Source organism: Globicephala melas, chromosome 12 (assembly GCF_963455315.2).
Source record: "Globicephala melas chromosome 12, mGloMel1.2, whole genome shotgun sequence".
NCBI classification, from domain to species: Eukaryota; Metazoa; Chordata; class Mammalia; order Artiodactyla; family Delphinidae; genus Globicephala; species Globicephala melas.
The window spans coordinates 25,007,907-25,026,096 of NC_083325.1; the positions used below are offsets into that span (position 1 = coordinate 25,007,907).

Below are 18,190 nucleotides of genomic sequence, written 5' to 3' on the forward strand. Positions count from 1 at the left end.
ACAATCCCATTTACAATAGCATCAAACAGGAAAAAATACTTTGGAATAAATTCAACCAAGGAGGTAAAGACTTCTGCACTGAAAACTACAAAACATTGATGAAAGAAATTAAAGAAAATACCATAAAGGGAAAGACATCCTGTGTTTATGAATTGGAAGACAATATTGTTACAACGTCCATACTACCTCCAAAGAGTCTACATATTCAAAGCAATCCCTATTAAAATCTCAATTTTTACAGAAATAGGAAAAAAATCCTAAAATTCATCTGGAAGCACAAAACACCCTGAATAGCCAAAACAACTCTATGAAAGAAAACAAAGTTGAAGGCATCACATCTCCTGATTTTTAAACCTATTGCAAAACTACAACGATCAAAAGACTATGGTACTGGACGAGGGGAAGATGGCGGAAGAGTAAGACGCGGAGATCACCTTCCTCCCCACAGATACACCAGAAATACATCTACACGTGGAACAACTCCTACAGAACACCTACTGAACACTGGCAGAAGACCTCAGACCTCCCAAAAGGCAAGAAACTCCCCACGTAACTGGGTAGGGCAAAAGAAAAAAAGAAAAAACAGAGACAAAAGAATGGGGATGGCACCTGCACCAGTGGGAGGGAGCTGTGAAGGAGGAAAGGTTTCCACACACTGGGAAGCCCCTGCGTGGGCGGAGACTGCAGGTGGCGGAGGTGGGGAGCTTCGGAGCCGCAGAGGAGAGTGCAGCCACAGGGATGCGGAGGGCAAAGTGGGAGATTCCCGCACAGAGAATTGGTGTCGACTGGCACCCACCAGCTCAAGAGGTTTGTCTGCTCACCCGCTGGGGCAGGCGGGGCTGCGAGCTGAGGCTCGGGCTTTGGTCGGAGCGCAGGGAGAGGACTGAGGCTGGTAGAGTGAACACAGCCTGAAGGGGGTTAGTGCGCCACGGCTAGACGGGAGGGAGTCCAGGGAAAAGTCTGCACCTGCCGAAGAGGCAAGAGACTTTTTCTTCCCTCTTTGTTTCCTGGGGCGCGAGGAGAGAGGATTAAGAGCGCTGCTTGGAGGAGCTCCAGAGACGGGCATGAGCCGTGGCTAAAAGCGCGGACCCAAGAGACAGGCAGGAGATGATAAGGCTGCTGCTGCCGCCACCAAGAAGCCTCTGTGTTTAAGCACAGGTCACTATCCACACCTCCCTTCCGGGGAGCCTATGCAGCCCGCCACTGCCAGGTTCCCGGGATCCAGGGACAACTTCCCCGGGAGAACGCACGGTGAGCCTCAGGCTGGTGCAACGTCACGCCGGCTTCTGCCGCCGTAGGCTCATCCCGCAATCCATGCCCCTGGCTCCCCCCGGCCTGAGTGAGCCAGAGCCCCCGAATCAGCGGCTCCTTTAATCCCATCCTGTCTGAGTGAAAAACAGACGCCCTCTGGCGACCTACACTCAGAGGCGGGGCCAAATCCAAAGCTGAGCCCCTGGGAGCTGTGAGAACAAAGAAGAGAAAGGGAAATCTCTCCCAGCAGCCTAAGAAGCAGCGGATTAAAGTTCCACAATCAACTTGATGTACCCTGCCTCTGTGGAATACATGAATAGACAACGAATCATCGCAAATTGAGGAGGTGGACTTTGAGAGCAAGATTTATGATTTTTTCCCCTTTTCCTCTTTTTGTGAGTGTGTATGTGTATGCTTCTGTGTGAGATTTTGTCTGTATAGCTTTGTTTCCACCATTTGGCCTAAGGTTCTATCCATCCGTTGTTTTTTTTATTAATTTTTTTCTTAATAATTATTTTTTTAATTTAATACCTTTATTATATTTTACTTTATTTTATTTTACTTTATCTTCTTTCTTTCTTTCTTTTCTCCTTCCTTCCCTACTTCCTTCCTTCCTTTCTTCCTTCCTCCCTCCTTCCCTCCCTCCCTCTCTCCTTTCTTTCTTTCTTTCCTTCTTTTCTCCTTCCTTCCTTCCTTCCTTCCTTTCTTTCTTTCTTTCTTTCTTTCTTCCTAATTCTACTAATTCTTTCTCTCTACTTTTGCTCCCTTTTTTTCTGAGCCGTGTGGATGAAAGGCACTTGGAACTGCAGGCAGGAGTCAGTGCTGTGCCTCTGAGGTGGGAGAGCCAACTTCAGGACACTGGTCAACAAGAGACCTCCCAGCTCCACATAATACCAAACGGCAAAAATCTCCCAGAGATATCCATCTCAACGCAAGCACCCAGCTTCACTCAACAACTAGCAAGCTACAGTGCTGGACACCCTATGCCAAAGAACTAGCAAAACAGGAACACAACCCCATCGATTAGCAGAGAGGGTGCCTAAAATCATAATAAGTCCACAGACACCCCAAAACACACAACCAGACGTGGACCTGCCCACCAGAAAGACAAGATCCAGCCTCATCCACCAGAACACAGGCACTAATCCCCTCCACCATAAGCCTACACAACCCACTGAACCAACCTTAGCCACTGGGGACAGACACCAAAAACAATGGGAACTATGAACTTGCAGCCTTCAAAAAGGAGACCCCAAACACAGTAAGATAAGCAAAATGAGAAGTCAGAAAAACACACAGCAGATGAAGGAGCAAGACAAAAACCCACCAGGCCTAACAAATTAAGAGGAAATAGGCAGCTTACCTGAAAAAGAATTCAGAATAATGATAGTAAAGATGATCCAAAATCTTGGAAATAGAATAGACAAAATGCAAGAAATGTTTAACAAGGACCTAGAAGAACTAAAGATGAAACAAACAACGATGAACAACACAATAAATGAAATTAAGAATACTCTAGATGGGATCAATAGCAGAATAACTGAGGCAGAAGAACGGACAAGTGACCTGGAAGATACAATAGTGGAAATAACTATTGCAGAGCAGAATAAAGAAAAAAGAATGAAAAGAACTGAGGACAGTCTCAGAGACCTCTGGGACAACATTTAACACACCAACATTAGAATTATAGGGGTTCCAGAAAAAGAAGAGAAAAAGAAAGGGACTGAGAAAATATCTGAAAAGATTATAGTTGAAAACTTCCCTAATATGGGAAAGGAAATAGTTATTCAAGTCCAGGAAGCACAGAGAGTCCCATACAGGATAAATCCAAGGAGAAATATGACAAGACACATATAAATCAAACTGTCAAAAATTAGATACAAAGAAAGCATATTAAAAGCAGCAAGGGAAAAACAACAAATAACACACAAGGAAATCCCCACAAGGTTAACAGCTGAACTTTCAGCAGAAACTCTGCAAGCCAGAAGGGAGTGGCAGGACATATTTAAAGTGATGAAGAAGAAAAACCTGCAACCAAGATTACTCTACCCAGCAAGGATCTCATTCAGATTTGATGGAGAAATTAAAATCTTTACAGACAAGCAAAAGCTGACAGAGTTCAGCACCACCAAACGAGCTTTACCACAAATGCTAAAGGAAATTCTCTAGGCAAGAAACACAAGAGAAGGAAAAGACCTACAATAGCGAACCCAAAACAATTTAGAAAATGGGAATAGGAACATACATATGGATAATTATCTTAAATATAAATGGACTAAATGCTCCCACCAAAAGACACAGATTGGCTGAATGGATACAAAAACAAGACCCATATATATGCTGTCTACAAGAGACCCACTTCAGACCTAGAGACACATACAGACTGAAAGTAAGGGGATGGAAAAGATATTTCATGCAAATGAAAACCAAAAGAAAGCTGGAGTAGCAATTCTCATATCAGACAAAATAGACATTAAAATAAAGACTATTCAAAGGGACAAAGAAGGACACTACATAATGGTCAAGCGATCGATCCAAGAAGAAGATATAACAATTGTAAATATTTATGCACCCAACATAGGAGCACCTCAATACATAAGGCAAATTCTAACAGCCATAAAAGGGGAAATCGACAGTAACACATTCATAGTAGGGGACGTTAACACCCCTCTTTCACCAATGGACAGATCATCCAAAATGAAAATAAATAAGGAAACACAAGCTTTAAACGATACATTAAACAAGATGGACTTAATTGATATTTATAGGACACTCCACCCAAAAACAACAGAATACACATTTTTCTCAAGTGCTCATGGAACATTCTCCAGGATAGATTATATCTTGGGTCACAAATCAAGCCTTGGTAAATTTAAGAAAATTGAAATTGTATTAAGTATCTTTTCCGACCACAACGCCATGAGACTAGATATCAATTACAGGGAAAGATCTGTAAAAAATACAAACACATCGAGGCTAAATAATACACTACTTAATAACAAAGTGATCACTGAAGAAACCAAAGAGGAAATTAAAAAATACCTTGAAACAAATGACAATGGAGACACGACGACCCAAAACCTATGGGATGCAGCAAAACAGTTCTAAGAGGGAAGTGTATAGCAATACAAGCCCACCTTAAGAAACAGGAAACATCTAGAATAAACAACCTAACCTTGCACCTCAAGCAATTAGAGAAAGAAGAACCAAAAAAACCCAAAGTTAGCAGAAGGAAAGAAATCATAAAAATCAGATCAGAAATAAATGAAAAAGAAATGAAGGAAACGATAGCAATGATCAATAAAACTAAAAGCTGGCTCTTTGAGAAGATAAACAAAATTGATAAACCATTAGCCAGACTCATCAATAAAATAAGGTAGAAGACTCAAATCAATAGAATTAGAAACGAAAAAGGAGAAGTAACAACTGACACTGCAGAAATACTAAAGATCATGGGAGATTACTACAAGCAACTCTATGCCAATAAAATGGACAACCTGGAAGAAATGGACAAATTCTTTGAAATACACACCCTGCCAAGACTGAATCAGGAAGAAATAGAAAATATGAAGAGAACAATCACAAGCACTGAAATTGAAACTGTGATTAAAAATCTTCCAACAAACAAAAGCCCGGGACCAGATGGCTTCACAGGCGAATTCTATCAAACATTTAGAGAAGAGCTAACACCTATCCTTCTCAAACTCTTCCAAAATATAGCAGAGGGAGGAACACTCCCAAATTCATTCTATGAGGCCAGCATCACCTTGATACCAAAGCCAGACAAGGATGTCACAAACAAAGAAAACTACAGGCCAATATCACTGATGAACATAGATGCAAAAATCCTCAACAAAATACTAGCAAACAGAATCCAACAGCACATTAAAAGGATCATACACCATGATCAAGTGGGGTTTATTCCAGGTATGCAAGGATTCTTCAATATACGCAAATCAATCAATGTGTTACACCATATTAACAAATTGAAGGAGAAAAACCATATGATCATCTCAATAGATGCAGAGAAAGCTTTTGACAAAATTCAACACCCATTTATGATAAAAACACTACAGAAAGTAGGCATAGAGGGAAGTTTCCTCAACGTAATAAAGGCCATCTATGAAAAACCCACAGCCAACATCATCCTCAATGTTGAAAAACTGAAAGCACTTCCACTAAGATCAGGAACAAGACAAGGTTGCCCACTCTCACCACTCTTATTTAACATAGTTTTGGAAGTTTTAGCCACAGGAATCAGAGAAGCAAAGGAAATAAAAGGAATCCAAATCGGAAAAGAAGAAGTAAAGCTGTCACTGTTTGCAGATGACATGATACTATACATAGAGAATTCTAAAGATGCTACCAGAAAACTACTAGAGCTAATCAATGAATTTGGTAAAGTAGCAGGATACAAAATTAACACACAGAAATCTCTGTCATTCCTATACACTAATGTTGAAAAATCTGAAAGTGAAATGAAGGAAACACTCCCATTTACCATTGCAACAAAAAGAATAAAATATCTAGGAATAAATCTACCTAAGGAGACAAAAGACCTGTATGCAGAAAATTATAAGACACTGATGAAAGAAATTAAAGATGATACAAATAGATGGAGAGATATACCATGTTCTTGGATTGGAAGAATCAACATTGTGAAAATGACTCTACTACCCAAAGCAATCTACAGATTCAATGCAATCCCTATCAAACTACCACTGGCATTTTTCACAGAACTAGAACAAAAAATTTCACAATTTGTATGGAGACACAAAAGACTCCGAATAGCCAAAGCAATCTTGAGAACGAAAAACGGAGATGGAGGAATCAGGCTCCCTGACTTCAGACTATACTACAAAGCTACAGTAATCAAGACAGTATGGTACTGGCACAAAAACAGAAAGATAGATCAATAGAACAGGTAGAAAGCCCAGAGATAAACCCACGCACATATGGTCATCTTATCTTTGATAAAGGAGGCAGGAATGTACAGTGGAGAAAGGAGAGCCTCTTCAATAAATGGTGCTGGGAAAACTGGTCAGGTACATGTAAAAGTATGGGATTAGATCACTCCCTAACACCATACACCAAAATAAGCTCAAAATGGATTAAAGACCTAAATGTAAGGGCAGAAACTATCAAACTCTTAGAGGAAAACATAGGCAGGACACTCTATGACATAAATCACAGCAAGATCCTTTTTGACCCACCTCCTAGAGAAATGGAAATAAAAACAAAAATAAACAAATGGGACCTAATGAAACTTCACAGCTTTTGCACAGCAAAGGAAACCATAAACAAGACCAAAAGACAACCCTCAGAATGGGAGAAAATATTTGCAAATGAAACAACTGACAAAGCATTACTCTCCAAAAGTTATAAGCAGCTCATGCAGCTCAATAACAAAAAAACAAACAACCCAATCCAAAAATGGGCAGAAGACCTAAATAGACATTTCTCCAAAGAAGATATTCAGACTGCCAACAAACACATGAAAGAATGCTCAACATCACTAATCATTAGAGAAATGCAAATCAAAACTACAGTGAGATATCATCTCACACCAGTCAGAATGGCCGTCATCAAAAAATCTAGAAACAATAAATGCTGGAGAGGGTGTGGAGAAAAGGGAACCCTCTTGCACTGCTGGTGGGAATGTGAATTGGTACAGCCACTATGGAGAACAGTATGGAGGTTCCTTAAAAAACTACAAATAGAACTACTATATGACCCAGCAATCCCACTACTGGGCATATACCCTGAGAAAACCATAATTCAAAAAGAGTCAGGTACCGAAATGTTCATTGCAGCTCTATTTACAATAGCTCGGAGATGGAAACAACCTAAGTGTCCATCATCGGATGAATGCATAAAGATGATGTGGCACATATATACAATGGAATATTACTCAGCCATAAAAAGAAACGAAATTGAGCTATTTGTAATGAGGTGGATAGACCTAGAGTCTGTCATACAGAGTGAAGTACGTCAGAAAGAGAAAGACAAATACTATTTGCTAACACATATATATGGAATTTAAGAAAAAAAATGTCATGAGGAACCTAGGGGTAAGACAGGAATAAAGACACAGACCTACTATCGAACGGACTTGAGGATATGGGGAGGGGGAAGGGAGAGCTGTGACAAAGCGAGAGAGAGGCATGGACATATATACACTACCAAACGTAAGGTAGATAGCTAGTGGGAAGCAGCCGCATAGCACAGGGAGATCAGCTCAGTGCTTTGTGACCACCTGGAGGGGTGGGATAGGGAGGGTGGGAGGGAGGGAGACGCAAGAGGGAAGAGATATGGGAACATATGTATATGTATAACTGATTCACTTTGTTATAAAGCAGAAACTAACACACCATGTAAAGCAATTATACCCCAATAAAGATGTTAAAAAAAAATAAAAGAACACACAGAAGTTTCAAGTAAGATAAAAAAAAAAAAAAAGAGTATGGTACTGCCATAAAGACAGACATGTAGAACAATGATACAGAAGAGAGAACCCAGAAATAAACACACACATATACGGTCAACTAATCTTTGACAGAAATACCAAGAACACACAATGGGAAAGAATAGTCTCTTCAACAGATGGTGTTGGGGAAACTGGATATCCACATGCAAAAGAACAAAATTGTATGCTTATCTTACACCATATACAAAAATCATTTCAAAATATATTAAACACTTAAACATAAAATCTTAAACTGTAAAATTCTTAAAAGAAAATTTAAGGGAAAATCTTCATGACATTGGTCTTGGCAATGATTTATTGGATATGATGCCAAAAGCACTGGCAACAGAATCAAAAATAGACAAGTAGGATTACATCAAACTAAAAAGCTTCTGCCCAGCAAAGGAAATGATCAACAGACTGAAAAGGCAAACTATGGAAAGGGAGAAAAATATTGACAAACCATATATATGATAAGAGATTAATATCCAAAATATATAAGGTAGTACTACAACTCAATGACAAAACAAAACCAACAACAACAACAAAACCAAATAACCCAATTTTAAAATGGGCAAAGGATTTGAATAGACTTTCTCCAAAGAAGCCAACAGCTATGTGAAAGATGCTGAACATCACTAATCAGGGAAATGCCTATCAAAACCACAATGAGATATCACTTCACATCTGCTAGGATGGCCGGTATCAATCAGTCAATCAATCAATAGTCAACAAGTGTTGGCAAGGTTGTGGAGAAACTGGAATGTTTGCACACAGTTGGTGGGAATGTGAAATGTGCAGTTGTTATGGAAAACAGTAGGGAAGTTCCTCAAAAAATTAAAAATAAAACTACCATATGATCCAGCCATCCCACTTCTGGGTATTTATCCACAAGAATTGAAATCAGGATCTTGAAGACATATTTGCACTCCCACGTTTATTGCAACATTCTTCACAATAGCCAAGGTATGGAAACCACCTAAATGTCTATTGTCCAATGAATGGATAAAGAAAATGTGGTATATAGAGACAATGGGATATCATTCATCATTAAAAAGGAAGGAAATCCCACTATATGTGACAAAATGGATGAGCTTTGAGGACATTATGCTAAGTCACAGAAGGGTAAATACTGCATGATTCCACTTACATGAGGTACCTAAAATAGCCAAACTCATAGAAGCAAAAAGGAGAATGGTGATTGCCAGGGGCAGGGAGGAGGAGGAATGGGGAGTTAAAGTACAACAAGTAAAAAGCTTTGGTTAAAAGGAAAAAGTTCTAGAGATCTGCTGTACAACATTGTGTTTATAATTAACAATACTGTACTGTACACTTAAAAATTTGTTGAGAGTGTAGATCTTACATTAAGTATTTTGAGCATCATTTTTTTAAAGTAATTTCCAACAAGCCAAACTGTAGGGATAATTTGGCTAATAGCACCTGACCACCGGGAGCATGACCCCCATGTATATCATGACCCTTTGGGCCCAGGACAAGAGACCGTCATAGTAAGTGCTCAAAAATAGATACTGAAAAAATGAAAACAAAATTAGGTCCATACTTTTGTGGATCTATTTCCACAATAAGTGTTTTTAATTCCCGAAGGAGAGAGTGATAACTTATTAATAAGATTTCTCAATATTTGTTCTCTGAGAAAATCTGATGTAGGTTTGGCTTAAAAATGAAAATATATCTATTACTTATAACAACAGAGAATGAAAAGTAGCTCTATTATGAGAAAGGAGGTAATTTCCAAGATTGACACAATCCTTCTGTAAGTAGCACATTTCTCACTAGAGGGAGCTCAGAACCCACTGATCAATGGCTAGAGAAGCAGAATAAAATGTCACTTCACTAGGGGATAAACGATTTCCAAAAGCTGGAAATATTTCCTATGCCAATTTTCTTTCAATTATTAACCTCTGCAATTTTAAATTATATAAAATATGAATAATGCAAAGTTTCCTAATAACCAGTTGATTAATTTAATAAGCTAGTATTGTAAATTAGTATAGTGGGGGCAAATAAGATATATGGCATTATTCATGTCATCTTGGGGGAAGAAATTCCTCGTATTCATAAGAAAGAGCAAATAATATAAAGTAGTGATGATTATGGGTACCTAAAAAGGCTTCTTGCTCTCTTGTTGCTCTTTACCTGTTTCTAAAGGTAATTCTGTGGGGCTGTCCTTGTTATCTCTGTGCATCTTTTTAAATAACATCCCCATTTTTCAAATACATTTTTTTTTCTTATGGACCAACGTATTTAACCAGGTTCTACTGAAGCCTTGATACTTGGAAGCAATCATTTGATTTTTGCTTATTTGTGCACCTATCATTTATGTGCAGATTTTACTGTGTGGATTTTACTGTTTAGCTTTCAGAGACAATCTCAAACACACACACACCTGCGGTTTTTTTGCTTGGTTTTTTTTTTTTTTTTTTTTTTTTCTGTTTTAATTCTTGGTTGGAGAGAACTTCACTCTCTCCAGAAAGTAGAAGAGCAGATCCAGTCCCAGTCCAGGATGTGGGCATAACGCCTGATTCCCAGATAGGGTTTGCACAAGAGCCTGTGAGTGCAGCTTTCCATGGAACTCACCTTCGGAAGTCAGCGAGATTCTCTGCGACCATCTGCACAATCTGGCCTTGCAAAGTAAAAACGCTCTACATGCCTCAGCCCTGGGAACCGAACTCGGTCGAACAGATCGAAGGGAACAAAGCACGCATGCGCATGGCGAAGCTGGAGTCGAAGACGCGTCGGTAGGGCGCACGCATGCGGCGGAAAGGCGGGAGGCGGGAGCGCGCGCCTGGGTGACTGTTGTAGGCCTGGGTTAGCCAGAGCAGTAAGTGAACCTGCTATGGCTCACAGGCCGAAAAGGACTTTCCGGCAGCGCCGAGCGGACTCTAGTGACAGCGACAGCACCCAGGAGCCGTTTGCTGAACCCGGCGCGCCGGGGGAGCAGGCAGACCTGGGCCCTGCGGAGGAAGGGCTGCAGTCTGGAGGAGGCCGCGCGGAAGCGGCGGAACTACCCCGCCGGGCCCGGGGTCGGGGCCGGGGCCGGGGCCGCGGCCGGGTCTGGGCCAGTTCCCGGCACGCCGCGAGAGCGGCTTCGCGTTTGGACGGAGGCTCGGACGTCCCAGGTGACGCGGGGCAGCAGGATGGGTGCCTGGGGCAGCAGGGTGGATGCCCGGGGCGGGGTGTGGGGAGGATGGGGAAAGAGGCCGCGGGATTCTCTAGAGGTTTCTACAACCCTTTGCCAACCACGAACAACGATGATACCTGCCTGCGATCACTGGCCTGCTGCCTGTATCTCCGTATTGGGCCCCTTGGGGGAGTAGAAAGAATACTGCAAGGTTTGGGCTTGTCCGTGTTTGCACTGTCAGATAAACCCTCACTAATTATATATAGCTTTAGCGCTGCACTTTATGCTTATGAAGAACCTAAATCGTCACAGAAGAGTTTAAAAATTCCTAATACTCCTAGGTAGGTGAAGGTACTTTCTGTCCCCAATTCTTTTCCTCGAAAACAAGCAAAACGATACACTAGAAAAATTTAGGTGACAGGCTTTGGGACATTTTCTTTTGCGTTTTGTTTTTTAAGCGGTTATTTAAAGAAAAGATAAAAATAGCAATATATGCCACTAACAACAGATTGGTGACCCTGTAGAGTACCAATAATGGTGTTAAATACAGTGTAGTAATTTTGAAGTACCTTTGCGTTCTTAAAAATAGAATTCAAGCAGCATAAACTTGTTTACATAAGATGTGTTCTAGTTTGAATTGGAGTTTAATAATAATATAGTTAAAAATAAAACTATATAGTTAGGAAAAGTTAGAAATAAAAACACAGGAACAAGGACTTGGAAGGAACTTGTATAAATAGGGTCTTGAAGTTTAAATACATTAACTTCTGACTCAGACACACATAAAAATATTTGAGATTATGTTTCATTCTAAATGGAACTTCTAAAAAAATTCAGTAGTGAAGCTCGTAGTAAAGGCCCTAAAAGCAACTAGCTTCTCCAGATAAATGGCACTTTTTACCTACTTTTGTCTGCAAACCATGTTTCTCCAGGATACCTAACACTCAGGTTTAATGAACTGAGGTAATCCCTGGCCTGTTGACATGAGTAGAATCTCCAGTTTGTCACCTGTGGATGATGCCACCAATAGAGTGATGATTCAGCATTTCTGGCTTGTCACAGGATGAAATAACCATGTAGAAAACAAACCTATGTTGCTAATGATATGTTACGTAATTTATTGTTATTTTCAAGACAGTATACATGGTATAATTTCAATAAATAAAAAAGTATCTGTAAAAAAATATATAGTTTTTGGTTAGTCTTGAGGTAAAAAAATTTTCTCCCACTTTTAGTCCAAGTGATTTTGGTGATTTCTTAGTCATTGTTATAATCACCTGTTTATCTGAAGTTCTGATGACTTTTAAAATATTTTTTGCTTTATGTAAGAGTCATCTGGTTAAACTTTAATGGGAGGGGGCGTCCCAGGAGTTGCCTCTTCTCTTGCCTTCTAAAACAGTGAAACAGTGGTTCTCAAACTTTTTGGTCTTAAGAGTACCCTTTTGGTCTTAAAGGTATACATACCCATTATACTCAAGAATAATTAAGGATCCCAAAGAGCTTTTGTTTCTGTGGATTATATCTATAATAATTCTGTGGATTATATCTATAATATTTACCATCTTAGGAATTAAGATAAACTTTTATTAATTCTTTTTTAAAATTAACTCATTATATGTACAGATAAACCTTTTTAATGAAAAATAACTGTTTTCTGAAAAATAGAGTGACGTTTTCAATTTGCAAATCTCTTTAATGTCTGGTTTAATGGAAGACAGCTGAATTCTCACAGATATTGCTGCATTCAGTCTATTGAAATATGTTGTTTTGTTTGAATGTATGAAGAAAACCACAGATAGATGATTAGGAGTACTTAAGAGCCTTTTTAGTTCATTGAAGGTGTTCTGCTTTAATATTACAATGAAGCTCAAAAAGTAATAGGTTCTTAAAGGTTAGTTTGCAATGTGTGTCGACTGAAGAAAATGCACAATGTGAAAGTTTGTGAGTTAAGTTTTATTTGGGGCAAAATGAGAACTATAGCCCAGGAGACAGCGTTTCAGGTAGCTTTGAGAAACTGCTCCACAGAGGTAGGGGAGAGGTCAGTATTACATATGATATTAGTGAAGAGGGGTTTGTGCGGTCAAACACACATTTTGGCAGGCTTGCTGCTAGTCATGAGGAGCAGACATCACCATTAATGATTTTAGTGCTTTTCCAGATATGAGGAGATGTAAGGATTGAGCTCATAAAATCTTCTGAAAATATCTGTCTGAAGGCCTGTTCTGCCAGTTTTTCCCAAAGCACAGAGTACCTCATTCCTCATCTCTGCCCTGAACTCCTTTCAGGGTGTATTGAAAATCAGCAGCTACAGTAGTTTGTGACTTAATCCTTGTAGATGCAGAAGGCAAGTGCCAATTTTTAGTTGGCATGAGGAAGCTGAAACCATATCAGTCAATTTTTTTGTACTCCACTAGATTAAAATCTGTCGGTGTGTTTTGCACTTTGAATGGCTCTTTTACCCATGCATGACTGGTAACATCATGCATTGACTCTTTGGAAAGTAGTAGTTCACCGAGTTGCAGTTCTTGCAAGTGTTGGTACAATTTATTACAATGTCAAAAGAAAAACTCTCTTAATGCTACTACTGACATCATCAGTCTTTAAGTATTGGAAAGCTATCAAGTTCACAGTAGAGGAAAGCTATCAAGTTCACAGTAGTATAATTCCCAAAATTATAGACTTCACTTGAAACTTCTAATTCTTGAAGTGATAGGCACAACTTTACTCGTTTTTAAGAAAATGTTTGTCAGATACCCATGTCTGAATAACTAGAGTTTGTCTGTCATTCTTTCAAGTAGAAAGGTTTTCCTCCTCAAAGACAGTGGTTAAGTTCAACTTGCAGCTCATCACACAAGTGCTTTTCCTTGAGGCAACCATTGCATTTCATTATGAGCCAGAAGTGCTTTATGCATGCTTCTATTTTGATCCACAGAATGTTAAAAAGATGTGTACTCAGGGCCAAAATTTAATCAAATTATTTTTTTATTGTTTCATTAAGGACAATAAATGAAACTATTTTTCTTGCTAGTACAAGGTGGAAAAGAATACAGTGGATGCTTCTGCAGATTGGTATCACTGTTACGATTCATACTAAAAGATTTGCAGTTTTACCCACCAACGGAGTAGAAAGGGCAAGTAACAAGTTAATGTTGTGATGAAAGTAGTTTGGCTTTTCCCTCAGACCCGCTGAAAGGGTCTGAGGGACCTCCAAGCGTTGATGGATCATACTCTGAGAACCACTGCTCTGGTGTAACTTTACTTCACTTTAAGAAGATGTAGGAGTTGTTATAAATAGCAGTAGCTAAGAAAGATGTAAGCTACAGCTATATTCCTTGTCTTTTACACTTGATCTTAGCCAAATGGCCAAGAAGCGATATATTACTTTGTCTTTTAATTCTTGATTTTACTCCAGCTTTTTTGAAATTTATATAGGTTTTCTAATTAAGGAACGTTCTTAATATAAGAGTACTTATTTATGTAATCTTAAATCTTAAGGTTATTCATAACTATTACAAAATATTTGTGAACTAACAAGTCCTTTTTTGTCAATAATACCATAAATTCCTTTACACTTTGCTCATTCGATTCTCACAATACCTCTGTGGGTGTTCTCTCTTAATGCTGTCTTTGTTTAATAGATTAATTGACTATGTCCTTTCCAGAATCACACAATGGAAATAGATCCATGATTTGGTTTGAGGCTACAGTACTCATTATAGTACTTCTTACCACCAGCCATTGAAATGTAACTTAGTATTTATATTACAAGAGCCTAAATTCCAGAATTGGATGAAATTTGACTGAAAGCCCAGCTTCTTCATTTAGTAACTTTGTGACATTGGACATGTTATTTAGCCTTTCCAGTCCTTAATATTCTCATCAGTAATAGCATTTACTTTATAGCGTTGTGAATGTTAAATGAAATAAATCTCGTAAACCAGACTTCAGTATGTCTAGCATATAGGAAATGTACGTTAAGTATTCTTTTCTTTTTCTACTTATTCACTATCACTGTTTTTCTTTTTTCATTTAAATATCCTTTCACTTTTTGTCATTTTCTTTTTTCTCTTATGTTCCCTTTCCTCTTTTCATTTCATTCTTTAATGAAGAGAGTATTTTACTAGTTAAGTAGATAACACAAATAGGATACGTCCTTGTACATTTATTAGACCATCCATTGATTTCAGAAAGAATGGAAATTAGGAAAGATCTGCATATCTACTTTAAATATGTGGAGTAAAATTAAAACACCATATTTTACATATGCCATGTGTTGTTCATAATTTCAATTATTGATTCCAACATCTTGACTCTTTCTTGTTATATTCAAAAAACGTCCTGTTAGAATCCAGAGCGGTTGATTTTTCAACAGACGAAGAGGATGGAACACATCGTTCTTCAGAAAGTAAAGATGATCAGAGTTCATCTTCCAATAGCTCTAGCTCTCTGGAAGAAGAGTTTACATCACTAGGTTGGTAACTTTTGAATTTTGTTTAAGAACTTTATTTCTAATATTAGTATTTTTCTATAGCAGTGATTTTTTTTAATATTTATTTTTTTTATACTGCAGGTTCTTATTAGTTATCTGTTTTATACATGTTAGTGTATATATGTCAATCCCAATCTCCCAATTCATCCCACCCACCCCACTTTTCCCCCTCGTGTTTGTTCTCTACATCTGTGTCACTGTTTTCCTTGCAAACCGGTTCATCTGTACCATTTTTCTAGATTCCACATATATGCGTTAATATACGATATTTGTTTTTCTCTTTCTGACTTACGTCGTTCTGTATGACAGTCTCTAGGTCCATCCACGTCTCTACAAATGACACAGTTTCGTTCCTTTTTATAGCTAATGTTCCATTGTATATATGTACCACATCTTCTTTATCCATTCATCTGTCGATGGGCATTTAGGTTGCTTCCATGACCTGACTATTGTAAATAGTGCTGCAGTGAACACTGGGGTGCATGTGTCTTTTTGAATTATGGTTTTCTCTGGGTATATGCCCAGTAGTGGGATTGCTGGGTCATATGGTAATTCTATATTTAGTTTTTGAAGGAACCTCCATATTGTTCTCCATAGTGGCTGTATCAGTTTACATTCCCACCAACAGTACAAGAGCGTTCCCTTTTCTCCACACCCTCTCCAGCATGTGTTGTTTGTAGATTTTCTGATGATGCCCATTGTAACTGGCATGAGGTGGTACCTCATTGTAGTTTTGATTTGCATTTCTCTAATAATTAGTGATGTTGAGCAGCTTTTCATGTGCCTCTTGGCCATCTGTATGTCTTCTTTGGAGAAATGTCTGTTTACGTCTTCTACCATTTTTTGATTGGGTTCTTTGTTTTTTTTTAATATTGAGCTGCATGAGCTGTTTATATATTTTGAAGATTAATCCTTTGTCCATTGATTCGTCTGCAAATATTTTCTCCCATTCTGAGGGCTGTCTTTTCATCTTGTTTACAGTTTCCTTTGCTATGCAAAAGCTTTTAAGTTTCATTGGGTCCCCTTTGTTTATTTTTGTTTTTATTTCCATTACTCTAGGAGGTGGATCAAAAAAGAACTTGCCGTGATTTATGTCAAAGAGTGTTCTTCCTATGTTTTCCTCTAAGAGTTTCCCGTCTTACATTAGGGCTTTAATCCGTTTTGAGTTTTTTTGTGTGTGTGATGTTAGGGAGTGTTCTAATTTCATTCTTCTACATGTAGCTGTCCAGTTTTCCCAGCACCACTCATTAAAGAGACTGTCTTTTCTCCATTGCATATCCTTGCCTCCTTTGTCATAGATTAGTTGACCGTAGGTGCGTGGGTTTATGTCTGGGCTTTCTATCCTGTTCCATTATTCTGTATTTCTGTTTTTGTGCCAGAACCATATTGTCTTAATTAGTGTAGCTTTGTAGTATAATATGAAGTCAGGGAGTCTGAGTCCTCCAGCTCCGTTTTTTTCCCTCAAGATTGCTTTGGCTATTTGGGGTCTTTTGTGTCTCCATACAAATTTTCAGATTTTTTGTTCTAGTTCTATAAAAAATGCTCTTGGTAATTTGATAGGGATTGCATTGAATCTGTAGATTGCTTTGGGTAGTATAGTCATTTTCACAATATTGGTTCTTCCAATTCAAGAACATGGTATATCTCTCCATCTGTTTGTGTCATCTTTGATTTCTTTCATCAGTGTCTTATGGTCTTCTGAGTACAGACCTTTTACCTCCTTAGGTAGGTTTATTCCTAGGTATTCTATTCTTTTTGTTGCAATGGTGAATGGGATTATTTCCTTAATTTCTCTTTCTGATCTTTTGTTGTTAGTTTATAGAATGCAAGCGATTTCTCTGCATTCATTTTGTATCCTGCAACTTTACCAAATTCATTGATTAGCTCTAGTAGTTTTCTGGTGGCATCTTTAGGATCCTTTATGTATAGTATCATGTCATCTGCAAACAGTGACAGTTTTACTACTTCTTTTCCAATTTGGATTCCTTTTATTTCTTTTTCTTTTCTGATTGCCGTGGCTAGGATTTACAAAACTATGTTGAATAATAGTGGTGAGAGTGGACATCCTTGTCTTGTTCCTGATCTTAGAGGAAATGCTTTCAGTTTTTCACCATTGAGAATGATGATTGCTGTGGGTTTTTCGTATATGGCCTTTATTATGTTGAGGTAGGTTCCCTCTATGCCCACTTTCTGGAGAGTTTTTATCATAAATGGGTGTTGAATTTTGTCAGAAGCTTTTTCTGCAGCTATTAAGATGATCATATGGTTTTCGTTCTTCAGTTTGTTAATGTGGTGTATCACATTGGTTGATTTGCATGTATTGAAGAATCCTTGCATCCCTGGGATAAATCCCACTTGGTCATGGTGTATGATCCTTTTAATGTGTTTTTGGATTCTGTTTGCTAGTATTTCGTTGAGGAGATTTGCATCTGTATTCATCAGTGATACTGGTCTGTAATTTTCTTTTTTTGTAGTAACTTTGTCTGGTTTTCGTATCAGGGTGATTGTGGCCTCGTAGAATGAGCTTGGGAGTATTCATTCCTCTACAATTTTTTGAAAGAGTTTGAGGAGGATGGGTGTCAGCTCTTGTCTAAATGTTTGATAGAATTCACCTGTAAAGCCTTCTGGTCCTGGACTTTTGTTTGTTGGAAGATTTTTAGTCACAGTTTCCATTTCATTACTTGTGATTGGTGTGTTCATATTTTCTATTTCTTCCTGGTTCAGTCTTGGAACGTTATACCTTTCTAAGAATTTGTCCATTTCTTTCAGGTTGTCCATTTTATTGGCATACTGTGTATTTCTGTGGTGTCCATTGTAACTTCTCCTTTTTCATTTCTATTTT

At 38.5% G+C, this 18,190-nt stretch overlaps 1 protein-coding gene across 5 annotated transcripts in view; it reads left to right on the forward strand.

Annotated features, from left to right (window-relative positions):
• The first annotated feature begins 10,507 nt into the window (after positions 1-10,507).
• GCFC2 (GC-rich sequence DNA-binding factor 2) overlaps positions 10,508-18,190 on the forward strand; it is a 74,384-nt gene continuing 66,701 nt past the window's right edge. For all 5 annotated transcript variants that reach the window (XR_009566193.2, XM_030877695.3, XM_030877696.3 and 2 more), the window contains exons 1-2: positions 10,508-10,857; positions 15,205-15,330. Coding sequence is in view for 4 of the 5 variants with exons in the window: in XM_030877695.3 (XP_030733555.2) it covers positions 10,575-10,857; positions 15,205-15,330 (409 nt within the window). In the remaining variant the exon portion in view is untranslated. The remainder of the gene's footprint in view (positions 10,858-15,204; positions 15,331-18,190) is intronic.